Source organism: Zonotrichia albicollis, chromosome 6 (genome assembly GCF_047830755.1).
Source record: "Zonotrichia albicollis isolate bZonAlb1 chromosome 6, bZonAlb1.hap1, whole genome shotgun sequence".
NCBI classification, from domain to species: Eukaryota; Metazoa; Chordata; class Aves; order Passeriformes; family Passerellidae; genus Zonotrichia; species Zonotrichia albicollis.
The window spans coordinates 7,685,038-7,712,839 of record NC_133824.1 but is presented as its reverse complement, the minus strand read 5'-3'; the positions used below and the strand labels follow the sequence as shown (position 1 = coordinate 7,712,839).

The 27,802-nt window shown below is 40.3% G+C and overlaps 2 protein-coding genes across 4 annotated transcripts in view; both read left to right on the top strand.

The window, feature by feature from the left end:
• BDKRB2 (bradykinin receptor B2) lies at positions 1 to 27,802 on the top strand. Of its 3 annotated transcripts, XM_074542400.1 has the most exons (3): positions 4,177 to 4,251; positions 13,995 to 14,187; positions 24,004 to 27,802. In XM_074542400.1, the coding sequence occupies exon 3, from the start codon at positions 24,006 to 24,008 to the stop codon at positions 25,146 to 25,148; it is 1,143 nt and encodes a 380-aa protein (XP_074398501.1). In that variant the 5' UTR covers positions 4,177 to 4,251; positions 13,995 to 14,187; positions 24,004 to 24,005; the 3' UTR covers positions 25,149 to 27,802. The 3 variants fall into 3 exon arrangements, with proteins under 3 accessions (XP_074398502.1, XP_005483374.2, XP_074398501.1); XM_074542401.1 differs by lacking the exons at positions 4,177 to 4,251; positions 13,995 to 14,187 and adding an exon at positions 1 to 324; XM_005483317.3 differs by lacking the exon at positions 13,995 to 14,187 and having other exon boundaries at positions 4,146 to 4,251.
• BDKRB1 (bradykinin receptor B1) overlaps positions 4,163 to 27,802 on the top strand; it is a 31,110-nt gene continuing 7,470 nt past the window's right edge. Inside the window, exon 1 of the mRNA XM_074542402.1 lies at positions 4,163 to 4,251. The gene's annotated coding sequence lies outside the window, so the exon portion shown is untranslated. The remainder of the gene's footprint in view (positions 4,252 to 27,802) is intronic.

Sequence of the window (27,802 nt, the reverse complement as noted above, 5' to 3'; positions counted from 1 at the left end):
TCCTGCTGCAGCCTGTGCAGACCTACAAAAGGTACAGAAAAGCCTCCTCTGCTCCTTCCAGTGTCATTTCCTTCATCTCATCCAGCACAAATTCAACTTCTGGCTGCTCATCTGACTTTTACTGCTACAAGAACACCACAACATTAATTGCTCCTTCTGGTTTTCTGTATGTGCCTGCAAAGGGATAGCGTGAGATCCACTTGGCTGCTTCCAAAGACGAGTGCACAGAACTTGCACGGAGCTGAACAAGTTTAATACTAGCTGTGTAACTCTACAATACAAGGTATTGAAGATCCAGTTTTGGAGCAAAGGGGTTTTCTCCTGGTAAGTAAGCTGCAAGTATTTCCATCAGAATTGTCTTTGCTTCTCTGTTGATATTCTGTGCATCTGTAGTCAAATTTTATCTCCTTAGAGGTATTTAGAACTGAACTGATTGTAAAGTCCTTCAGTAGCTCAGACACATTCTAGAACCTGATTTATTCAATCTCCCTTACAATAAAAATGTACCATAATTCTTAAATGTAGAAAGGAAAAACAATGTGTATTTACACATTACTGAAAAGAGGTTTTAAATGAATGCAGCACATTGAAGGACCAGAAACATATAGGAGACAAAAAAACTGTTCCCATTCCAGAAAAATGTAACTGGCCAAAATGAATGGTTGCTTAAACCAGAAGACATCCCAAGAAGCCAAGACTCAGTGATGACACAAAACCCTTGCAAACGCTATAAAACTGTCCTGATACAATTTATTTAGGAGAATCAAATAATTTCAGGACAAGGAAAAGGAAATTAATCAGTATCCTCTTTAGAGAAAGTTACTCAAATATCTTCAGTTGCTAATTTTAATTAGTGAGTCTTGGAAAATCGCTGTCTTTAGGAGCAGTAATGCATAGACTTAGCTGCAAAAATAGCTTCTTCTAGGAGACTGATCAATGTGTACAGACACACAGAGAGATTCCAAGAGCTGCACTTATCTGAATGGGGCTTCTATCACTTTCATGGCCAATTGTGCAAGTCTCCTGTCCTCAAGGGATCTGGGGACTCCTGCTCAAATCAAACTTCCAAGTCTCTGTTAAAAAGCCAAGGACTGCCTCCTTTTTCCAAATCTGCAGATTTGGTAGGCCAAAAAGTGCAAAACATACCTGGAAAAAGTCAGAAACCAGTAATTAAAATTACGTGGTAAGATTTTTCTCCCCTAGAAAGTGCTTGCAACAGTCCTGAACAACTACCTAGGCAACCAATTCCTCTTTATATTTATTCTTTATTCACTGTTTGTTGTCTTGAGTTAACAGAGTCAAATATTTGCATACATTCCCTCTCAGTTCCTTAAATAAATGCTACCTGAGCAGCAATGCTCCCACATAACCCAGTTCAGAGTGTGTGCCTGGTGGCAGCAAGGTCAGATCACACAGGGGAACACAGATATGCTGCTCACCACTGTAGGGAGAAAATTCCTGTGGCCAAAGCTCAGCTGGAGTTGAAGCTTCCAGAAATGTGGGGACAATAAAAAGTTTTTCCAAATATATTTATGGCAATAGTCAGTGTAAAAACAACATCACCCCATTTCAAGAAGGGGATGGTCACTTCACAAACAGGAACAGAAATGAGGCAGAGGTGTTTAATACATTCTTTACCTCTGTCTTCAGCACCTGTGATGAACCAAGAGGTTCTTAGAGCCTTGAACTGGAGGACAATGACTGTGAGAATGATCAGTATACTCTGAAATTTCATGGTATCTGCTGCTCCAAATGGATCCCTATAAGTCTATGGAGCCTCACGGTATTAATCTGAGAGTCCTCAAAGAGTTAGCTGATGTAATTGCAAAGCCTCTCTCAATAATTTTCAAGTGATCTTGGGAGTTTGGAGATGACTGGAAGTCAGTGAACATTGTCCCGATTTTCGTGAAGGGCAAGGAGGAGGATTGCAGAAACTACAGGCCTTCAGCCTCATTTCACTGTCTGGTACAGTTATGGAGAAGATTACTTAGGGAAGTATTGAAGAACACCTGAAAGACAATGCAGTCCCTGGTCACAGGCAGCATGAGAGGAAAATCCTACTTATCAAAATTTATTTCCTTTTACAACAGGTTAACCCACCTGCTTGGTGTAGAAAAGGAAGTAGGCATAATCTTTTCAGACTTCAGCCAAGTTTTTGCTACTGTCACAACATCCTTCTGAACAAACTGTCCATCCCACACCTGGGTAATCATGTTACACATTGAGGGAGCAGCTGGCCCACAGGTCAGGTACAAAGTGACATCAGTTGGGGTGACATCAGACTGGTGACCTGTCACTGGTGGGGTTCCAGAGGGCTCCATCCTCAGCCCTGTGCTCTTCAACATCTTCATAAATGACTTGAACACAGGACTGGAGGAGATAATAAGTTTGCCAACAACACTAAATTGGGATGAGCTACCAACTCCCACAAGAGCAGAGAGGCCCTGCAGAGAGTCCTTGACAAATTAGAGAGATGGGAAATCACCAATTGTATGAAGTTCAACAAAGGAAAGCGCTGGATTCCGCATCTGGGATGGGGCAACCCTGCTTGTATGTACAGACTAATAGCTCCTGCCTTGCAGAGCTTTGCCTTCCTAAAGCTTTTGAGATGGCTGCATACATTCCTCTCACCATTCACCATGGAGCAAGCCTCCATAGCAGACTGGCTGCTGGCAACACCAGCCTCAGCCTCCTGAGAAAGCTGTAGGGTCCTTCTCACCTGCTCTTACAGAAGTTATCCACACTCCTCAGGTGCAGCTGAGTAGATCTGGCCAGAGCTGGGTTTTATTACATCATTACAACTGAGCCAGTAGAGTCCCTCCTATAAACACATAACATTTGTCTTCAAATCAAAGCAGAATTTTGAGGCACTGTATTTGCAAAATAATGTTAATATTTAATAATAAATATATGAACAGCCAAAAAACCAAAACTAGAGGTAGTTGTAAATTTTTTTATTCAAGTGCATAAGGAGTTAAAAAAAAAAAAAACCTGAAGAAAACTATGTGGAATGAAGATCTTGGAGATTGTGAGTCTCAAGATTACTCAACCAAACTGGAACTGGTGCAGGGAAATCAGGGACAGACCAGGGGGAGGTATTGCTGATAGAGCATGACTCAATTAGTTCCAATAAAGACAGAAAATGTACCAAGCATCCATTATGACAGATTCTGAGAAAGAAAATGAGAAGTACTGAAAAGCCAACCGGTGATCCTCTATCCTGTCAGAATGCACACCAAGGAAGTGTATTGCACTAGAACTGTAAATTTCAAACCAGTGGAGGGTGGGACATAGACCAGCATTTTTCCTGAGCTGTTCACTGCAGAATTAGAATTTTGTGGCAAACTAGGGGAATGGATTGCTCTTTTCTTTGATCAGTTCTCCTTTGAATGAAGCTATGCCCTTCGTGTGGAATTCTGCTACCATGGTTGCCATTTCAGATTTCAGTTTAATTGTGTAAATATTACAGGAAAACCAGCTATGCCTGTAATAAGCAGTCTAAAATGAGTTCTCTGTTAATTATCTGACATTCAGAATATAAGTCAATGTAGTAAATAAAAGGGTATACTCTGGTGTTGGCTATAGTTCTGATTCATATAGAGATTTCATCCACAGCCTTGAAGAAATTTTTGTCCAATAAATCTTTAAGTGATATTTGGATTCTGTACTTGTTCTCAGCAGACAGAGTAGTCAGAGAGGAAGAGCAGTGTCTTCCAGAATACAAACAGTAAATTTTTTCCCATGGAAAAAAAAAAATATCTTAGACTTTAAATGAGATGATATTTTATCTTTTCTGTTTTAAAGATCCAAGTCCTCCAGAAAGCTAGCTTGTTTAGCTCCAACACCAATAAAATAAAAAAATGTTCTCATCACTACCCCAAATCAGGATAAGAGCCGTGTGTTTGTGCGTGCATGCTCATGCACCATTCTGGAGGCTGTTGTACAAACACATGGCTGTTTTATACACATTCTGGGGAACATCAGTGTCTTAGCTGTGTTTGTGTTGTTTGCCACCCATATTAAAATATCACTGGTCTCATAATGGATACAGTAGATAAACACTGTTTTTAAAATATAGTATGGGAGAAAATCCAGGAATATGATGTCATCAACTGAGCGATGAGTCTGCTGTGCTCAGGGAGGGGCAATAAAACCTAAGTTAGACTCATTTATACTAGAGGAGGAGCTGTGCCCAGAGACGTGTTGCACTTCACTCATTTGTGTCTGCTCAGTGCTGAATTTTCAGTCAAGGTATGTTTTTTCACTTCTTTCATATTCAGTGTGGTTTGTTTCTTCTTGGAAACCACTTATTGAATTCTTAATATGTTTCTGGTTCAGTGACAAATGAGCTGATGATATTGTTCCAGAAAATTGGAGCAGAAAAATAATTTTTGCTAATGTGATTTTGTAATATGTTGGGTTTTGCAGAGCTATAATATTTGCAGAAAAATGCTTTATTTCAAAGTGCCCAGTGTATCAAAGCCACAGGGTACTTCGCTTGCCACAAATACTGTCCCGTGGTCTGGAGGATAAGGATTTCTCCTATCCAGATGACACTTCATGTCTGTAATCATACCCTGGGCACTCTTTCTTTCGTCTCACAAAAATAATCAGAAAGTACAAGCAGCTAACTTTGGTTTTGGCGAGAAATTACCTACAAAATTGTAGGGGAAAACCAGAGTCAATTCTTTTCTGTACATAACAATAATTTTTTTCTCTGTTTATTATTTTGATTGTAAACTTTGTTGGGCAAGATGTAGAAGTGCATGTGTGTACCTTACACTGCTAATCTGTCTCATCTGCACTGATTGAATGGCAAAGGCTAAAACTTTGAAACTTTTACAAAGGAGAAAGCTTTGGGATGACATTTAAGCTACATTATTAGTTTATTGTTAAAATATGTATGCAAATAAAAAAATTCATTAGGAGCTTAACTTTTCAGGTGCTGATAAAAACAGAGAACTTAGTAGTGGCATTGTAATTAGAATAACAAAAGAAAAACCTATAAAACAAAGGTTTAAATATATGCTATACTTTTAGCTACTCATTTTCTGTTACTCAGTATCCTAAGCAGCCTTCTTAGTGTAATAATAGCAAATAACCATAAAGCCAAAAGTGTTCAAATAATTAACCATTAGAATTCTTGTTTTAATATTTTGTTTGTAACCTTAGAGATACCATCTCCTAAGAAAGGGGTACACTTTTATCTTAAACAGCTGTACATATTTTCTTAGAAACTAGAAGATAGTTATCTAGGTTAAAAATATCTATTTGCACATATGAGCCTCTAAGATTGAAGTTGAGTTATATCAGTCATAGCTATAGATAGAATATAACTTTTATCTGATAATGTGCAATCATTAAAAAAAAAAATTTAAAGAAGCATCTTAGCACTCCAGGTTCATTTATAGACTTCCAAATATATTTGGGGTTTTTTTTCAGTGTGAATAGTGAAAAGAGAAACAGAAGGGATAAATACACCCAAGTTAATAAAGAGTTTGGAATAGCTGACCAGAGATACCTCCAGAAAATCTTTGCCAGATTTTTCATTGGGCCCCTGAGTACATGCAAGAACAAGACTAATTGAGTTACTCAGAGTTACCTGAACATTGTGTACCGACAATCTAACAAAAGAACCGCCTTTCCTACTGAGTTAGAGCTTCCTGAAATAAGCATCCCATCCTTGCACAGGAAAACAGCTTTAAAAAATCTTGTAGCTATTTAATATTTCAAGCATTTTCTCAGGCAGAAAACAATAGGAATTTGGGTGAATTTTAGGATGTTCTTTATAAATACTCTAAAAATTATTGTTTAAGAATGGCCAGTGTTTGATAATCTGCTTTGCATTAAAAGAAGGGTGTAAAACTCTCTTAGGCAATCAAATTCCACTGTTTTTAAAGTCACAGTAGGAAAAAAATTAATATTACAAGTCTAGGAACATTTATCAGAGAATAGAGCTTTGCTTTCAAAACAGAGTCCCTCTCAGGAACTAAATCAACTGCAGAAGTACACCTGAGCTCATTAGCAATGCTAATCAATGTAAACTCAAGGAAAAAAAAAAAACTCAAAGAAAAATGCTGTTTAGCTAAAACATCCACTTTTCTTTAAAATTATTCATAAGCCTTCTTCTCCTGTCACTCATGGCTTTTTAAACCTCCCTCTCAAGTGCTCCATACAGATGAGTTACCCCTACCTTATCAAAAAGCTTATCCTCCTTCCTTTTTGCATTTAGCACACTACATACATGGAGATGGAAAGTTCTGCCTCTGCCTGGCTGGTACCCAGCTGTAAAGGAGCTGGGCACTTTACAGTGGAGACAAGAGCTGTTCTTTGCCAGCCCTTTCTGGCTTTAGAGATGTGCAGCTGCTCAGGAATCAGCCCTGGAGCAGCCTTTGGGTGCTGACTCACGAAGGGCAGCAGGCACAGGCTGGAGCAGCTTCTGCCCTCGGTGGGTGCCCAGGGCAGGGACAGAGGGAGGAGAGGGCATCCCGGTCCTGGGCCAGCCCTGAGGCAGGGGGAGAGCAGCCCTTGAAATTGGGGCCCCACAGGTTGGCTTCACACAGATCCCACTGTAACTGCTTGTGATCGCCACAGTGGTGACACCTTGTTTGCTTAGAAGTAATGAGCTGGGACTGAGGGAGTTAAGTGTTGGAGAACAGGCACAAATTGGGGTACAGACCAGAGAAACACAAGGAGCAAAGTTGCCAGCTGAAAGCACTTAGCTTCAGTCTGATGGTAGGCAAGTCCAAAGCGTGCAGATGCTGTGGCAAAGCTGCTATATAAAACTTCACCAAAATACTACAGGACTTTTTATGTTCTCTGAAAGGATGGAGTTGACTTACTTTTGCTGCTGTGCTATATTTAAGTCCCCTACGTGTTCACTCCACAACTTGATTCAGCAAGGTTGGGTTGGTTTGTGTGACCCCTGCAAACAAATCTGATCATCCAGATTTGCAGATTCAGTAGCTTTGCACACAAAGGTATCCCAGAATGGTGATAGTATTGCAAAGACACAGTTCAGACTATGGTTAATTTGCAGAGAAGGGAGCTGTCAAAATACAGAAATCCATTTTCCCATTCATTTTATCTGAGATTGCAGTTAAATGCCACCAAAAAGTGAGTGATCCATGGTAGAGAGCCAGGTCTTTGTAACAAGATTTATGCATGCATGCCCAGAGGCAGAACTGCTCATAGATGCTTTTCCTCCTGCAGTGTTCCTGCCTTGGCAGAAAGGAGTAAGGCCTTTGGGACCACACCCCAGTGTGGAGGTGTTCTGTCCCTTTGCCATGGTTGTGAGATTTCCTATGAGCTGTCTGACTGACTGAAGGGCTGCTGCTCTGAAGTGTCCTGGGCTACCAAAGAAGGACAGCAGGTCCCTCCACCACACACATGATGCACAGCAATGTGCCCTTTTCCTGATGTGAAGGACAAGCTCCCTATGGGTAGTGGGCAGGCCAAAAAACTGGAAGTGTTTCATCAGGAGCATTTTTACAAAAAACAACTGTTAAGCCTTCATAATTCAAATTGAGACCTAATCCTTAAATAAGTAAGTACGACAACAGAAATATTGTTGATAGATTTCTCAGTGATTTCTCATGGACACCTCCTCACAGCACAGCCAACAAACTCCAAGTCTTTTCTCACCCAGCTAACCCACTCTTTTGTAGCACTTGTCTTCTTATTGGACACAGCTGTGGCCTGTTAAGGGCAGGCCTGTTCCTAACCTTTGGTGATTAGTGCAGCTGCAGCTCCTCAGGTGTGAGATTACCTTCTGCACTATCTTTTCTTACATTCTATCCCTCCACAGATTTTGGCTGCATGCACCTCTCACCTCATTCTGCAGCAGCCTTTCCCTAGAATAAGTCATATGCTACATTCTGCATTATGTTTGGATTCTGCTTAGATTGGAAGCTGCTTGAGGCACAGCCTGTCCCTTGACTTTTGCACACTAATGATGCCAAAAGCCTCTGGCCATCAGTGCAACACAGACAGAATGGCAGCATCTCCAGAGCTGTGCTCCTGGTCCTGCCTGCTAGACAGCACAAGCAGCTCCCCAAGAAAACAAGCAGATGGAGGCAGAGAAAAAAGAGACACAAGTAACTACACAGGCTAGATCCTCAGCTGGACTGAATGCTTGCAGTGCCCTCCAAAACAGCATCAACTGAGTAATGACAGATTATAGAAGATAAGGTGTTATGAATATATCAGCAGATCTGAGTGACTTGCTCACTGGAGCCTGCTTAACAAACGTGTCATTGTCACATCCTCTTGTTCTGGCCTCAGCCTTCAGAGAGAAAGGTCTGTGAAAGGCTGATTGTCCTAGCTGTGATATCAGGAGATTACAAAGAAATGTATGCCATACATGTTCCTTTACTTACCACAGCAGATAAACCCAGCTCTGGGACATTTAATATGCTCCAAGTCAAATTCTAGCCTTTGTAACTGTACAGCTTCAGTTCAACACTGAATTCAGACAATGGACCTTGCAATCAGCCCAGTCTCATCAGGCAGATTTTCATAACAGTCTCATCTCTGTCTGATACCTGAGCTCAAGGATGAACTTTTCTTTCTTTATTTCCTCAGACTGAGTCATCTAACACAAACCCACCTGACACTGTTGGTACTCTGGGGAGCCCTCCACGTGCTCCTCATGCAGAATCCTGTTTTACCTGTTCAAGACCAGCTTGCAGATGGCTGTTCACCTTGGCATCACCTAGAAAAGTTTCCTGTGCCTGGTTCTGATAGTGCTGGGGGTGCACACAAGCCACTTTCTCCCTGAGTAAACAGCAAAAGATCAGGCAAAAGGTGTGAGGCACTGAAGGGGACCATGAAGTGTCCACTTTGTGGAAATTCTCTCCCCTCTCTCTCCGTACACTCACAGACATATATATATATATGTACACTCACAAAAACATATTTAAAATTATGAGAATATTGCCAGGGAAATAAAATACATCATGTTCCTTTGCATATCCATGCAGCCCTGTTCTGTCCTACCCATTGCTAGGGGATGATCCTACGTGGATGGAACCTCCATAACTTTCCTCCCAGATTTTTTACATTGCACAAAACAGCCGTCAAATATTTTCATCAGACATTTCTGATGTGTGCATCTATTAGGATCAAGACACCAGTTGCATTTTTAAATTATTTTTTCTTTTCCTGGGTGAGGATCTTTTTTCTTCACTCAGCTAATGCCAGAATTTCCAAGTCATGAGGAGCTGGGACTATCCCTCATGGGCAGATAAATAAGAAAAAGCAGTTATCTGCTTCCAAGCCTGTAATCTGTGTAGAGAATTACAGTAAATAGGAAATTCAAATAAGACAAAGAATTTGGAAAAGCTATTTACCAGAACAAGGGAACCAGTTTAAAACTATAGAGCTTGCTCCATACCTGTATTTTTTCTTCTCCTCTGCAAGTTGCAAGTTCATTTTCAAAATAATACTAGTGCCATCTGACCAAAGCAGTCATAATGAATCAGACATGAATGTAGTTCATGAATGGCTGGGATATTGGCATCAGAAGTTTTAATTTACAACACACACATTTTTTTAAAAAACAGCATGTGGAGGCAAGTCACATAAGACAACTGTGTGCCCTCACCTTCTGATTGAATCTTTCCTCTGAGAAACTTTTTTTTTTTTTTTAGAATAATCACCTTATAGCTCATAAATTCCAGTCAGCTGGGTCAGCAAAAGGGACATTTCCCAGAAATAGAAGGAAGTAGAATTTACAAAGTGGAGTCAGTTTTGTGTGTTTCCTGCAACACTTTAGGAACAGTCTTTTCTGGAAATGTAAGAAAACAACAATTAATTTTCTTCTACAATAGATGTAGTCTACAAATTGACATTTAAATCATGCTACAGCTCATAACTGTACAGTATGAGACACCTGGAGTTCCAGTCTTCTACTCTTGGCCTCATGTATTTCTACAGATAGATTAAATAGTTTCACTGCACACTTGTTTCTTGTTTCAAAAAAGGGTTCAGTGTAATATATTAATAAAGTTTGCCTTAGAATAAATGTACTCTGGTCAAATAGCTTTTAAAAATCAATGAAAAGTTTGACTTTAAATACAAGAATCAAACAATTTCAGATTTTGCACCATTTTGAAGCTGGGTAAAATATGGATCCAAACTGAGTAAACTACCTAAATTAAAATCCCAGAAGAAGCTCCCATAAGCCTGGTATATACCCAATTTAGGCAAGAATCCTTATTCACTGTTTGGTTTGGAGCCCTTTACCCTCTTGGGAAATTAAACCTCTCTTTCCCCTGCTTTCCTTTCTTCCATTTCAATGTTTATATTTTTCCTTTTCCTTTTCCTTTTCCTTTTCCTTCCTCCCTTCCTCCCTTCCTTCCCAACAGAGCACTTCTCCTTTTCTCCTTTTAGCAGGGTTGTGTTCCCTTCCAGAGCTCACATCCCCTCGGTTGTTCCTGCCCTGACATCCTGCCCTGAGCCTTCATCACCTGCTGCCCAAAACTGCCATGACAATTCCACAGAGCTCTTTCTGCAGTGCTGACAAAAGTCATGGGTCACAAGGGCAATGGTGATGTAGTTAACTTAAATCAGGGTATTTTTCAAAATTAACAAAGCTGGTCAGAAGACAACATTTCTGTTCCAGAGAAAAATTGGTGAAGAGTCTTGACATTTTTAACAAAAGCAAGAAAACAAACCACAGAAGAAATGTGCACACAGAGGGTAAATCTGCCTTGGAATGGGGAGCACTGATAAGGGATTTTGAAAGAAGCATCTTCCTTCTTAAGCAAGTGCCTGAAGGATAGACTGTAGTGAATTGTGCTCTTGCAGTCTCTGGTTTTTTTCTTTTTTTGGAACTACTCCACTTTGTAAAGATATTAAACTCATAGTTAGCCAGAGAGAGCAAGAGTGGATCTGGGTCACCTGCTGAACTGTGAGCACTCAGTACATCTTGTCCTTTGTTCAAGACAAAAATGACATCTTTAAAACATTTTCTGTTATATTACCTGAATATTTTGTGAAAAATCTTTCTTTTAAAATCAGTTTCTTCAGAAATTTTCTGTTTTGATAGTCAAAAAACCTCTCCGACACTTTAAAAAGTATCTCCTACATAGCTTGGAGTAGTAATATGTGAGTTTAAGGTACCAGAAAACATGATCCACCAACTGTAGCAGAGCAGAGGGGCAGAATCCCCTCTCTGACCCTGCTGGCCACTCTGCTTTGGATGCAAACTGGAGCACAATTGGCTTTCTGGGCTGCAGGTGAACATTGCTGGCTCATGTCCAACCTCTCATCCATCAGAAATCCTCCTTGGCATGGCTGCTCTCCCTTGTGTTGATATCAGGGGTTGCCCCAACTTGGCTTGTTGAACCTCCTGAAGTTTGTGCAGGCTCACCTCTCAAGCATCCCTTCCCTTCCCTCAGGGTGGAATTCCTTCCCTCTGGGTGCATCCCTTCCCTCCAGTGCGTCAGTCACCTGCGCCACACAGCTTGGGTCACTGGCAAACTGAGGGTACACTTGATCCCACTGTCTGTGTCAAAGACAAGAACATTAAACTTTATCTTTTTGTTAGCTTTGGGTACAATAGTTCTTTGAAGGAGCTGTGGCATATACTAAGGGAATCTGTCTCTCTAACTAAATTGTTACCCTGTGTTTTTTTGTTGACTCTGACATTCTGGAAAGAGCAGATAGGACATATCTTCTTTGTAAACACCAGTGCTCAAAACCTGCATATGCAGAGTGTAAAACAAACTGTCTGCACCAGGTTCCAGCAGGGCTCTGCCATCTCCTGTTGTTAACAAAGGGATAACAATAAATTAATACATAATTTAATTTCAAAACTGGCAAAGCATAAAAAGGCAAAATTAAAATGGTAATCCAGACACTGGTTGTTGTAAATCAGCACTGTGAATTATACTACTTCTTAGCTGGAGAAGTGTCCTGAACCTTCTAGATCTCTCAGTGTAGGAAGTCATATCCATGTTTGTACAGTTCAATCACCAAATCCCTCTCAGCATGTATTTGTACACTTAAGTTCTAACAGAGATAGAATGTATTCCCATCAAAGAATTGTTCTCATTAGAGTTTCCCTGGGTTTTCAGTAGAAAAGTAGGCTCCATTTGGATTATATCTAATTTTTATCTGCTGTTACTCTCAAAATAATTGCAATAGAGATTGAAGTTCACTATAGTGTGAATTGCACTCCATTTCTAACAGGTAGATGTGGTTTTGAGCTTTTCTCTACAATATATAGAGTATGGGGATTTCTAACTAGGCTATCTGAAAACTGACCTCTTTTTCTTTGCAAATACTTAATGTACTGGCAAAGTGAGGAGCAGATACACGAAAATAATATGAAATGACTGTCCCAGCTGCTCAAGAAACAACAATGTAGGAGGATGTGTTTGACCTAGGAAGGACAAGGCAAAATGGCTTTCTGAAGTTTATCATTTAGGAAGTGAAGCACATTACAGACTAGGCTTCTCCTTGAGAAGGGAACTCACCACTGCTTGCACTGCCACACTCTGATTTTAATTTTTAAAGGAATATGAAATTTAAAATAATAAACAAAACCCTAAAATTCTTTTATAATGACAATGTGTCATTTAGACAATGAGTATCATGTCACATTTCTATTGCTTCCATGACACAAATCAGTGATGCTAGGGACCATTCTCTGTGATGATCCACAAGAAAACCCGTTTAGGAGACTGAAATCTGAGTTACAGTTTAGTGTAGCTGCTGTCAGAAGTTCTAAATTAAACTGGGACTGCATTCAGAAATCCATTAATTAGAGGTGCTAACCTGAACAAACCGGGTAAATATCATCTCTTCTGAATTTTACCTGTTCAAAATTAAAGCTGAAATTTCACCTAAGCATTACATAGTTGTAGTTAGATATTTTCTACCCTGTTCTGTTGTCAGAGCCTGAAGTGCTGTTTGGAAGCTGCAGCGTTACTCAGTGAAGCCATCCATACATCCCTGTGGTGAAGGGCAGTAAGGAAACACAAGGCATTATTCCTGATTCACAGGGAGGGCAGGTTCTGCCTGTGGTGCCTCCTGTGCTGAGGACTGCACTGCTTGCACAGGGCCACCAGTGTGTGTCTCAGCCATGAAACAGCAGCTGTGACTGAGACACGTCCAGCTGCTGGAAGGGATGACTGTGTCACTGCAAATGTGGTTCTCAGATACACTGTGACAGGTTAAAATGTCTTTTATGTTTTTGCCAATTACAGCAGGGTGGAATCATCAGTTACCTGTATGATAAGAAATGAGGAAAGCAGTAGTTGTCAAAGAAATCATTATTAGACTTTGTGACAGCAGCCAGTCAGCCACACATGCTGTGGGCTTCTTTGGGAGCTCTTTGCTGTTGGAGACACTTGGGCTTTCCTCAAAGGCCACACCTGTGACAGACTGGGGTGAAAATAGGCAGGAAATGCTGCATTATCGCAAATACATGACAACAGTGTAAATATTATGGTGGCTGGAGGCACTCAAGATAGCAAATCTCTTCTTTTTTCCTAAATGGCTGCCAAAATGTCCTCAAGGTGCTAGAAGTAAAGTGCTTTCAGGGCACAGAGCCAGTTTATATTAAAGGCAAATCTCTCCATTAAATATTTAATGCTCAGAGGGACCAATACTGAAAAATACTATTAGGCCATTAGACCCTCACATTTTACATGGTCATGAGAACCTAATGCTGTCACCCAGGGAAAAGAGCAGTATTTCAATTGCTAAGGAAAAGGTGTGGCTAAAGTGAGCTGAAGAGGTCTGGTGGGAGTAATGCATCAAAGAGCAAAAGTCTTAAGGACATCCATGTGCACATCGTGGGGGGAGCCTTGGGTGGAGGTCTGTGCACTGCTGAACAGCTCTTCTGTGCTCCTCTACAGCAAGGCAAACAGAAGAGCATCACTAAATAATATTCTTGGGGAACTGATATGCTTCGGACTTACAGCCTTTTCCTCTTAGCATTCCACCCCTGAGACTTTATTAATATCGTCCACTTCTCTCTGTAGGATATTCCTATCGTTCTCTGTAGTGAAGATATCAAGAAATTTATGTCACTGGCATGGTTCATCAGTGCTCTCCTGTCTTTCAAACTGAGATCAAGACTGTAACTCCACTAGATCAACCCCAAGACCAGTTTTGAGAACCCACACTAGGAACAGCTCAGCTCCTCCAGTCCATGTCCCAGGAGCTGTCACTCAGGTGAAAATTCTCCTTTTTCTTTTCTAGTTTAGCTGGTTTTAGCCTGGTTCTTGCAATAGGTTTGAGCTCTCTAGTTTTCAGGAAAGACTGCTTTCTAAAGCAGGAAATTTTCACTTTAAGAAAGAAATACAATCTATGTGCACAACCTACTCTTGATATGATCTCTAGCATTTCATTTCTTTATTCCTGGATACCTTAGCTATTCACTGGGCTCAGGGCATTGTCTGCCATTTGAGAGGCACATTGTACTGTTTGATACTATCAGACCTGCCCTTTTACATGGTATCAGACTCCTGCAATGGATATTAAATTGGTCTCACAATGCCAGTGTGTTAAGCACTTAATTTTGTAGTGGTGATGGGACACAGCAATCCCTTGTCTGCAGCAGAGAATTCTTGTGGTGCCTGCAGAGCTCAGGGGAGTAGATACATCCACTTTGGCATTTTCCAACTTGGTAAATCTGCATGACATATAAAACTCAGGAAGTTTATAGTCCCTCATTTGTCTTCGTACTGTACCTAATTTGTGCAAGCTTTGTCAGACACCATGAGTGCAGGGGTGTTATGACAAGATAGAGTTTCCCAGCAGTTTCTGACACCCTGCAGGGAGCCCTGTGAGGTTCCTAGGGCCAAGGCATGCTGCTTTCACTCCCAGCACTGCTTTGGCTGCTTCTCTCACTGTACAAATGTGCAGTTTGGCTTACAAGTTCAGCTGGGGGAGATATTATCAAGCTAGGCAGTGAACCAGCAAGGAACAAGAATAAATTATGTGTTAAGACACACATCATCTTCTCACCAACAGAACCAATGTCAAATATAAACTCTGCAAATCCTAAAAATGTAAGCAAGCCACAATCTGATCACAGCTCCTGTTTGCAGGAGGCCTTCCAGCCAACAATGGAAAATACAAAACATCATTTTGACCAAGTAGGAAAATCAACTAAACAAGACCCAAAAGATCACAAGTCAGACATGGCTGAAGACCTTAAGGTCGGTGTCATGCTCAGAGCTTTCTGAAAGCAAATGCTAACTACAAATTTCAAGACAGCAGTATTCAAAACTAGGCTGACCCAATATCACATGCATGGGGAAATACAGAGAACTGATAAGACTCAGTGTCAGAAGGGTGATAAACACATGCATGGGCCTGACAGGGCTCATCCTATCTCTGAAAGAGCAGACAAAGCCTGTCACTCCCCTAGCCCTAAGCTGAACATGGGCTGAATCTTACCCCATGCATTAAAGTGTTCTCAAGGATGAATCCATGTGGATTACTGCTCTTCATTCCTGCAGTGTTTTTGCAGTCCCACTCCTCCTGCAGCTCCTAGATTTCTCACTGTCCTGAAGCTAACCTAAATGCTAGTTGTTGGCTGAGCTCAGGACAATGAGCACTCATGGTTAACCTTACCTGTTCTCATATAGGAAATACCAAAAGAAACAAACCAAAATAACCTTCCACCTTGCAGAGCAAGCCTGTGGTCAGTTTTTTCCTGTTTGAATATTTTCCTTATCAGTTGTCAAAACATTTTGAGCAAACACACTGCAATACACACAGAAAAGATGTAGATCCAGCTGTGACTTGTGCTGTGTAAGATTTATGTGCTTTGTTGTTAGAGTCAGAAAGTTATCTTGGTTCAGGGATACCAGGCTGTGGAGCTGCACTAAGTCTAAGGCAGGTCCAAGATCAAATCCCAAAGAATTAAAGAGAAGAGCAGCAAGTATTCACAAGGAGGGGGAGAAGGAGTTGTGAGATTGATACTGTAAACCTCAAAACTAATGATATTTCCAAATATGGAAGATTCAGATTCAATATTTATTCAAGTATCTATACTAACTGAAAGTAGCTTCATAAAGGTAAACGTCTCAACCAACATTATTCAGGAGGCTTGTGGCCTCCTGGTACACAGGCATGTGAACCACCCAATTTCCAGCTTTCATTCCAAGCTAAACAGAATAGAGATTTCGAAGTAGATCTTTCCTCTGCCCAATGACTACAAAGAGAGGAACAAACTGGCTTATATTTGTTTAACACTCAGATTTAAGACCTTCATATTCTTAATTTCTTCATAGACATATACAGTCTTGAGAAAGCTAGAGATGGAGGAGAAAATAACTCTGTAAATCAGAACAGCTTAAACTTTCTAAGCTGTTTGAACAGCAGAATTGAAATGTGTACTGGGAGGATGTGAAAGGCAGTTTTGGAATTAAACTTCTTTCTCTGCTGATGAGCTACAATTATAAAAGTGGCTGAGAAGCATAAGAAGTTGTATTTCAGAGCAGTTCTATTGTGTTTACTAATCCATCATGTACAAAAGGGAAAACTAAATGCTAAATTCAGGTCTTACTTTAACTTAATGGAATTAATGTGAGCACATCACCATGAACATGTTTTGTATGTATCACATTTTCAGTTCATGATGGCCCCACAGTTGCAGAACTCCTTTATTGTATTGATAAACCCTCTCTAATATTAGCAGCAGGTTTATTGTCTATCTTCGTATCTGATTCCTTCATCCAAGCTGTGCCTTGCTATGATATGTTTCACAACAACTCTAGAACACTGTTCAAAGGATTTGGCATTTCCTATTACTTATTTGCTTATACCCTTCCCTTTTTAATTGAATGATGCCTTTCTCTGCAAAAGCAATGTCCTCACTCAGTGTATCACCAACAGCAATGTTTTCCTGGGTATTTCAACAGGGTGGGATCCATGAAAGATTTCCAAACCAGAGGAGTTACATAGCTCCAAAGAACAGCCCAGTAGTCAACACCTGCAACAAAAGTGCAACTAAACCTTTATGGCAAGAGTGCTCCATCTGGTCCTTATGCTCACCGCTGATGGGGTGCCCATGTAGCCTTGTAACAAGCCAGCTGAGAAATTTTCACAGGAGACACTGAATCCACTCACTTTTATAAAGTAATCTCAGTAAAATTGCTGCTAGCTTATTACAATAACACATGGCATTTATAAATATTGCAACGGGAATGACAGGTTATCAGAGCTGCCCATGGCAGGGGGGTTGGAATTGGATGATCTTTAAGGTCCTTTACAACCCAAGACATTCTATGAGTCTATAATTTTGTTGTTGTTGTTGTTGGCGTTAATCCAACTGGAATTTTCATTTATTAGCACAAGAAGTGCAAATTCAGGAATTTAGGATAATGTGGGTCAGAAGGTCAACCTCTTGCTCAAAGCTGTGCCAGCTACAAAATCAAACTATGCTACTCTGGGCTTTTCCAGTTGGGTCTTTGAAACTTCTGAGGATTGCAAGGCTGAAATTTAATGATTTAGTGGCTGGAGATACTTGCAGATTCTGTGTTTTGACCTGAAACAGACTCTAATGATGAAAGTATTATTTCTCACTTCAGATTAAGTAGAATTCTTGTAATAAATCTGCTCTTTCAAAATAACAGTAAAATCCAACATTGGTGATATTTACAATGTTTTAGAGATCATCTTAATTGAAAAATTTCTAAAATATTAATGGCAGCAAGTCAGAGGTCAAACATGGACTAACTCAAACATCATCACCAAATCTGAACTAAACCAAAACTTAATAATGAGATGGGCCCTTTCCCTTATACAAAGGTCCTGAGATGATGACACTACTTCTCTCTGAACTGGTTCATCTTTTTCTTCTTCCAGTTCTCACCACAGTCCAGCCATGCTGTTCTTCTCCATTACAGTTATAACTACTTTGCACAGAGATAATATATTTTGTCAGAGTCATCACAGTTATTGACTGGGTTGTATAAAGAGCATTGAAAAATAATGTACCAGATTTCTAAAGCTAAAAAGTACAGGATTCTTTTTTTAGAAAATTGAAACTCTGAAGAATTTAAAGTAAGAATATTCTAGTTTTCCACTGGGAAAAATATATTAAGCAAAGTGCTTTGCATTAAATTTATATATAAAAATATCTTAAGTTATATATTAAAAATATCTTATGCATTGCACTTGATTAGATTTCTGCTCTTTCCACACCTTTCTTTAGCTGGAAATGAGTGGCTTTATCTCCCACACAGACAGAAAAATTAGTAGCCTCTTCTTGCCTTAGTTTCATTGTTATTGAAATAACTGCTTTTACAGAACAACTTTTTCCCCCCATTTTTCCCAACATAACTGATGTAAATACCTTTAATGGTAACTGCAGAGCAATAATTTCTTTCCATGGTGTGCTTCAAGCTTACACAACAAATAATATCTAAAAATTACACTTTTGAGAGGTAGCTCCTCTATATATTTTCTTTACATCCTTAATTTTCTGGGAAACTATGGACCTGGTTTGTGTTAAAAGGAATTTTTTCTTTTACAAGGTTATTTTTGTCCCAGTCAAGTTCCTGAATCCGGTTCAACATGAAACTTCATGATCTGCAAGGGCAGCAGTAAAAGGGACAGTGAAGAGTAAATGAAAAGCAGGAAACTTTTAAGTTAACACTGCCACAGAAAGTGTCCCCTGATCTACAACCCCAAATGTAGTAAAGCCCATTAGAGATTCATTATACAAAGATTGGAAATTAAAAATTAATATTGCGGGATCTGTAAAAGCAGAACATTTTAGGAATGTTTCCCACACTTCCTCTACCTCTCCAAAATAAGTAATGCCTCCACAGAAAGACAGAATTAAAAGGACATTCAAGGAATGTTTCAGAACGTATTTCAGAGATGCTACAAGAGTGATTTAATTTTACCTTCCAATATTCATCCAGGTAAAGATACAAACCCAACCCATTCTGAGGCCAAAGAGGGATACGAGCAGTCCCATTGGGCTTGGATTAGGTGGAAACAAGAGTCTCTGTCAACTGGGGATAGACAACAAAGGAGATTTTTTTCAGGAGTAAAGGTTGCAAGAAGATCAGGTTGAAATAGGAGCTTTGAAAGTAAACCTTATCGAGAAGATATAGAATTTATAAACAGTGTGGGTTTCCTGTATTTTTTTTGATACTAAATTCTGAATGTATGAGTCCACCACTGAAGCTCAATCTACCAGCACACCTTTGGGGTCTTGCAGAGCAATATCTGTGCTTATGCCATCCCATCACATTCAGGCCTGCCAGACCTGTCAGTATGGCTGGAGGAGAAATTATGCACAGAGATTGTTTTGTTGTAATCTATTACTAAACAAAAACCTCCTTTTCCTCACAAATAGACATTGTCCAGGAACCAAATCCTCCAAAGCTGTTCAAATTAAACTTCTTTCTCCTTGGCCAGCAAATTCCTGTCTGCTGGTCACAAATGAGGCAGTCTGGGGACATCACTCCAGCCTGTAACAAGGTGCTGAGTGTGTCAGGTTTGCACTCCAGGCTCCTGAGGGCAGCACTGGTACCTGCATGGGGTCAGCAGGACTCCCAGGCTTCCTTGCACAGACCACTCTGCAAATTACCTCCCTTACCTGCAGCAGCTTTGGAACTCCTGCTGTTTCCCATTTCAGTCACAGCAGATCTGTCAGGCCCTTTTTCCTCTCATGGCTCCAGCAGCTCCTGTGTTACATCGACTGTAGCTTTTACATTACCACGAAGAAGCAAGGCTGCCTGGCAAATAGGCACCACCAGGGACACTTGGCTGCCCAAGCTGGGCTCAGAGATGTTCAAGAGGACAAACTCACACAAAAAAATAGAAAATGTCAAAGCAGGCTGGGCTCTGCAGAGAAACAGAGTCAGAGGAGAGGCTGGGGCAGCCCTTGCTACTTCTTTCAGCAGCTAGTATATGTTCTAAAATATCACCATGTCAGAAGTCAGCCAGTGCCTCTCAGTTTGCAGTTTGCATCCACTCAAACCCATGTTTTTGCACCCAGCTTTTCCTCTCTTCTGTGCCTCTGGCCCTCAGCTGTACATGGAGCTATATGGATGTGTGGCAAGCCAGCTGAATGTCTCTGAAAACACTTTTGGCCACTGACAGCACTTAGAGCAAGCCAGGTAATCGTAAAATTGTGTTAGGGATGCTACAGTCTGGGTGTCATACTATCCTTCACATGGCCTTGATAAGAAATCCCTGAAATAAAATGAAAATAAGGCTGCTTTCTAGGCCACTTTCATCATGGATGATCATCCATCACAGAAATTCCTCATTTGGAGAAGACTAGTGAGGCCTTGAGCTCACTTTATCCTTTGTCCTTGCAAATTAGACTGTGTACGAAAACATCAGGACTGTGTACCTATGTTTTTTAATATTCTCTCTTTTGTTCCAGCAAACAACATTATAGCAGTTAACATCATAACAACATTTATCTGTTTCAGGCTCCACCTCCTCTCTTTTAGAACTAAATTAGCAAGGTTAATATTATGACAATCTCAGAATATACTAATGACAAATTTCACACCTTGTTTCTGCAAAACATGTAATCAGCAAAGTCACAACAGCTGTAAAATATGTTACAAAGTCTCTCTCTTACTCCCCCAGAGTAATTAGTGCAGGTGACATTGGAATAACCTGAACTCATTACACATTTCAGAACTTGTCCTTGTATAAGACATGAATGAGACCATCATGAGACATTAGTTATTCACTGTATGGAAATGTTTAGCATAACACAAGGAAAGATTAGCACCAGTGGCAATACTAACAAAATCATGAGTTCAGGAGCTGTAGGGCTTCATTCAGACCCAAAAGAGATGGTGAAAAACATTTACCTGAAGCAGCATATCCTGTCTGGGGAGTAAAACTGTGCCAGAGCTTGCATTAACCCAGCAGCAGCATTAACTGAGCTCTGACCTTTTTTCTCCTATCCTTCCATTCCTTAGCTCATACCTCTTGATCCTTTTAGGATCCTTTTTGTTCCAATTCAACATATTCCTCTCCTTTTCTTTCAGGAACTCCCATAGCCCCAGCATGTATTACTGTAATATTTTCCCTCCACATTCTAGGATTAACCACTCTGCTGTTCTCCTTGGCTTGCTGATTAACTCATGCCTGTCTTCTGGCGTCTCCCTCCAGTTCTGTATGTGTGGGTCAGTCCTTGAAGAGCAGGACATCCCAGGAGTTTGGCAGGAGACACCAAAGTGCCCTGGTGAGCCCTCCTGCCCAGCCCTCACAGCTTCAGGCTGTGGCACTGGTCACCACCACCTTTTTGGAGTCCTTCTCCACCTGCCTGTAATGACAATCCAACAGCTGATCAACCCCTTCTTCCCAGTCCCTCTGCAAGGGTTCCTGGTTTGCAGTATTGGCAGGATCTTGCCAAGAACACCCAAAGAACACCCATGAGCCCAAAGCCTTCCTGCCTTGGTGGGAGCAGTGTCTGCCAGAGGCACAGGGCTGGTCACCACTTCCAGGCCATGACTGCCTCCCACCCTCCATCAAAACCTTGTCACTTGTTCCCAATGCTATTTAAAAAAATACTCCAGAGAAACATGACTGACAGTGGGTTTTATAGACTGCCAAGGAAGAGGTAACTCACAACAGGATGAGAACTCCATCAGGTTCAAATTTAGCCCCCACAGGGGTCCCTCAGAATCAGTAATGATAGATTAGTTCAGCTGGGCAGTATTTCAATCAAGACTGCCACATGAAATCTTATTGAAAGTCCCTGCTGAGGTATTAGGCTTGTCTTGCGTTGCACAGAAAGTATTTGTAGAGAATGTGTGAAAGGATCGCATTTATTTTCACCAAAATATGACTAGAAAACAGCAAATCGCTGCCTTCTGTAAGTTGCGGCTTTGTCAAACATAATTTATTCATCAATCACATACTTTCAATGAGCTTCCTGTGCGATAGAGAATAGCATCAAGCACATAATTTTAACCCTAAACATTAAGGTTTGTAAACTGATAATGAGCACATTTTACCTTGTTCACTCCCCTATTTCTAGCAATGCATTATGGAAGGACTTGAGCTAAGGACCAAGGTGGCAGGTTGCCAGAAGCCACACGTCATGCACTTGGTGACATCCTAACTAGTCCCTGCACACTGTTCCTAGACCACAGTAATATGACATAACTAACTTATTTTAAAGTATTCTAGGTCTTTCCCTTTTAAACCAAAATCTGAAAGAGATTAATGGCAGAGTAAATAAATCAAATATGCAGTTTTGGAGCTGCTATCTGCTGTAAATTAAATTCTGTAAATTAATGTAATGAGGGAAAATCCCAGAAAAAGCCAACATGACCTTTACGACACTCTCTGAATTACTAATGTTCATCTTATTGTGCATACGTCCAACCTCAAAGTGTAAAACAATGCACTTAAATTTTTTTCTGCTGGTTCACAGCCTATTACCAGCAGAAGAAACAGTTTCTGTTAATTGCATCAGGCAACAGAACTTCTCTATTCACAGATGATCTCTTGTTGCCCATCCATTAGTATTTCACTTCCTACGTGTTTTTATGGTGTAAAGTGCCAGCACAGAAAGAAAGGGAGACTTGAAACTGCTGTTTGCAATTTGTAAGTGACAGCCCTCACATCCATACAATCTGGGCTTTGAGATGTTTAAGTGCTACAGTGTTTTATTCGCACAAAGTACACTAAATATGACCATAATTTTTCATCAATTCTGTAACCAATAGCCAAATTTCTGCATGCATATTAGGCACTGATACCAGCCAACAATTCCAGCAACCAGAAAACAAGTGAGAACCCTCATCCTTTCAGGAATTGCAAGTGCACCCCTCTTCACTGCCAAGTAATTGGTTGAATAGGACAAATGTCTTAATTAAAAATACATTTGAAAAGCTTCCAATCAAATGATAATATAAACAGTGGTTACTATAAAGACCTAAAAAAAGACAAACAGTATTTCTGTCACTCAGTCCAGAGAATTATATGTACAGATTTGGGAAGCCAATCTTGCATTTGGATAATATCTCAGCATTCGTTATCCAAGAACACAACAACAGGAAAACACAGTTAGCATTTTATCAGTAGTGAGTGATGCTGCGCACTCAACTTCTGTTTGGTTCTAGTAACACTGAGGTACACATCTGACATTTCTGCCTGCCAATAGCTCCCTGTTCTGATCTGTAGAATGTTTACAGTATTCTGGTTTCTGACTGTGCTCTTGCACCCAGGCTGGCTGACTGCAGACAGGTCCTGGCTTACAGGATGGCCACTGTCTCTACCAGGCTGCCCACCCACTGCACACCTCCTGAAACTGAGCTCCCTCAGGAAGGCTGTTCCATTTATCTCTACAGAGACTTGGCTGCAGAAAGAGACTGCAACACAGAGACAGAAATACACAGACAATTTCAGTGAGAAGCTGAGAAAGGCACACTGCTGACAAACACTGATCTCTCAGTGTTCTCAATGTAAACTAGAGCTGCAAACTGTGTCTCTTTATTGTACAGCCATGACATTTGGGAAAATAGATGGTGTTCTTTGGGGAGGAAGCAACACTGAATTCCAGTCAATTCTTGCTTTGCAGGGGAGGGTTTCAAATGTTGCAGGATGTGACACAGAACTAGCAATCTGAGACACAAGGCATGCTTGTCTTTTAGGAGACCATGGCTAGCGCAATAAAACAATAAGAAAACAAACTAATGCTGAACATCCTCAAAGAATTAACAAAGACTTGCTGCAGCTCAGTTCTAGTGAATAAAGGCTTCTAAATATTCTCTTCAGTTAACCCTTTCATAACAATATCTGTTGTTGCTACATCCCCTCTGTTTTACTTCCCTAAAATTGGTCCAGACAGTCCATAGCAACACAATCTGTAAAACATTCTACAGACACACCCAGTGTCTATGAGAAGCAGCCCAGGGAACTGCAAGCCTGTTCAAAAGCTATGCTTTGAGGACATTAGGAAAAGCAAAAGACTTTTCTTATTGTGTCTTTTGCAGCAATGAGCTAGACTCAGCAATCTCATGTCATCTATTTTTCTCTTCACAGAAATGGTTTCCATCACAGCTGAAAATGTCACGCAGCTGTACAACATGACTACCCAGGAGCTCGCAGTCAGTCCACAATATTCCCACAATAATTCAGGAGTGCATCAGATAGATCAGTATGAATGTGTTAGTGCAGAAGTGTGGAAATGGCTACAGGATTTTCAGCCTGGATTTCTCTGGTTTATATTTTTTCTGGGATCAATAGAAAATTCCTTTGTGCTCACCGTCCTGTGTTTCCACAAGAGTAGCTGCACAGTGGCTGAAATTTACCTAGCAAACATGGCATTTGCTGACCTAATGCTGGTCTGTACTTTACCTTTTTGGGCCATTAATATTTCTAATAATTTTCATTGGCCTTTTGGCCAGTTTCTCTGTAAAGCCATCAACATTATGAGTTACATGAACTTATATTCTAGCATTTATTTCCTGACACTAGTGAGCATAGACCGCTACCTGGCCCTGGTGAAAACCATGTCCCTTGGGCGGATGAGACGAACCGTCTGTGCCAAATGGAATTGTTTTGTAATTTGGACATGTGCACTGCTCATGTGTTCACCTACAATGGCATTTCGAAATTTGCATTATTTTAAAGAGTACAACATCACAGCCTGTGTTCTTCTCTACCCAGCTAGCTTCTGGGAGCCCACAAACAACAGCTTGCTGAATATTGTGGGGTTTGTGATCCCATTCTGTGTAATTACCTATTGCACTGTGAAAATCATCAAAGCCCTACGAAGCAGTGAGCTACGAAAAATGAAGGTAGTCCAGACAGAGAGGAGAGCTACCATGCTGGTCTTTGCTGTGCTCCTGCTGTTCATCATTTGCTGGCTTCCATTCCAGATCAGCACATTCATTGACACAATCCGTTACTTCTCACCCACCCTCAAGTGCCTGGAGGACATCAATGACATACTGACCCAGATAGCCACATACTGCTCCTATAGCAACAGCTGCCTGAACCCAGTCTTGTATGTGATTGTTGGGAAAAACTTCCAGAAGAAGGCTGCTGAATTCTACAAGGACTTGTTCACAAAGAGGTGCAGAAAATCACAGTCTGTGCAGATGGAAAACTCCCTGGACACTTTAAGAACTTCCATCTCAAGCGAATACCCAAGGAAAAAGTCTGTTTTGTCATTACCCCAATAGCATAATTTTAGGAAATCCTTAAAGGAAGAAAGCCTTCTAACATGTCAATTTCCAGTCATATCCATCTGCTATGGGTCCACAGAGTAAACATGTGGTAGGGTTCATTACGTGAGGCAAAAGGGTTGTTTGATCTTAGTGGAAATTCTATAAACAGACCTGCTTCTAATGTTATTGGATGTTTTTTGTTGAATTGAATTGAATTGAATCCTATTTTGTAGCTTTCTTACATTTTCATGGCTGAATGATACTTGGCATATGCATCACTTGGAATGTTTTCTAAGGTGTACATACAACTCTCCAAACAGAGCCCCAGTACAGAAGCAATTGTCAGGATTCTCCAGCTATGTATGGTACCCATAATAGTGTGTTAGATAAGGGTTTTGGTCTGGGAGGAGCTTGCATTTGAGTAAGTTCTGTTAAGTGAATCCTGTAGGATGCATTTTTAGATGTGTCCATCTTTTGGGCTTTTAACTTCTCTCTTCAGTCATCGGAAACAATCTGATTTTTTCATTGACAGGAAGTACCTTTTTGCAGCTGCTTCAGTTAGTGACAGATTTACACAAGCAAGTAAGCATGAAAAGTAGCTGAAAAAAGGTAAAGCATAATTGGAAGGGAACCTGCACCCACCTGCATGAAGTTAGCTGAGTTTTCTTCGTAGAAGAAGATTCTTTGCCCCTTCTACCTTGAAGTGAAAGTATTCACTTACTCCTTTTGAGTGAGTGAATGCTATTTATATTCATGCTTACACTTCAGCTCAGAGACTCAGGTTTTTAGTATTCACAAAGCATTATTAATATAATTCAATGGATATATAAAATCTCAGCACAACTGGTATAATCTCCCAAACAGAAGAAACTGAGAATATGAAGAAGAGCATCATCTAACTACATTAGAAATCTAACTGAAGATAACAGTGATCTTGAAAGCTCAGAGTATTCAAGTATTCAGATTCTATTAATACTTACTTTTTTTTTTTGTAGAGTTAATCTCTGAGATTTTAATACAAGATGGCTTTTCCCCAGTTGGACTGTATTTTTGAGCTAAGTTGATTATACATATAAAGAGACTCACAGTGTACTGAATTGTCTGTATGCACTTTAACCTCTAGGAACCTTGATCAAAACTGAGTGGAAGATGGTCTAAGATATGCTGAAACTAACAGTCTTCATTCTTTTCAAAGCACTTAAGGTTACAGCTTCTAAAGCTTCCAAGGGAGATGGAGTTTGGTGACATGAGTAAACTCAGATGGCACCTACATGGTCTTTATCTGTGTGAGCTTGAATGGAGCAATAAAGTTCATTTAAAATGGGAAATTTGTATTAAACCTTCAAATAACTAAACCACAAAATATGTGTGCAAATGTGATTTAAAGACTAAGGGATTTAGATCACTGTATATGATTTATAGGCAATTTCCATGGTTTTTCTTTGATAAACCAGTATAATCCTATGTCATAAATACTTCTATTGCTCATCCTTTCTTCGTCTGAAGCAATGGGGACAACTATGATGAAACACTACAAGGCTTTCTGTTATATCCAGTGTTATCATGCTGTCTCATCCATGAGCATGCTGTTCATGCAACCCTTAGACAAAATGAACTCTACACAGAGGTTATTGAGGCAACAGAAGTTATTTTTGAGTATTTGGTACTGAGAAGTAAAATATAAAAATGTTATTATGTTAATAATAACATGAAAATATAAAAATGTTATTATGTTAATATCACATTAAAATATAAACATGTTATTATGTTAATATCACATTAATTTAAATAATGTAAATATATAAGCACCCTTTTTTTGCTATGCAGTAAGCATGTACAAAAGAAAATAAAGTACTTTGAGGCATGAGATTTCCTGGCATTCTCTTCTATAGCCTGTATCCTGTCACTAAGGAATGATTTATCAGAAGTTCAAATGTTCCAGATGCTTACTTGGCTTCCCAGTACACCAAAGGAAAGTGAGCTGAAACAACAGAATCTTAGCTGCTTGGAGATCTTTCTTTTCAGGGCCCATTTCTGAGTGCTGTTGACCACCCTCACTCCCTTTGGAAGTTTAAATCATAATTAAGGCATCTAAGGGTATTGAAATATTTCTGGCAGCTTTTCTCTGCCTGCTGATAGCTCAAGATCCACCAGCAACAATGGAAAGCCCCTGCAGCAGTTTCTGCACATCACAGCACAGGCAGTGTCAGCTCACCAACTGCTCCATTCCCATTTTCCTGACTCTTCAGTGTGATGACACGTTTGTGGTATTCACATGCACCATTTATACACGCAAGAAAAAACCCCAAGAAATAAGTGTAACATCCAAGCTGCATCTGACCTACTGATGTTTTCCAGTCACACTTGGCTCAGCGCTGTTCTTACAGAAACATGACAAAATATGAGAAGGATTTTTGTAATATGAGGTCAGACTCTGTCCAGAGAATTTCAGAGCTGAAGATGGCAGTAATCCTATCTTTTTATTCTTCTTTATCCTGTCCCACTCTTACCTCTGCTCCCATCTTCTCTTTTACTGGGGCTGCCACAGCTGTTATCAAGACTTTGGCATGCAAAGAGCTGACTCCCCATTTAGTCTGATAGAGGTGGGGACCATGGCCAGAGGAATGGCAAGGATATCAACAGCCAGATGATATTTCTGGCCTTCAGCA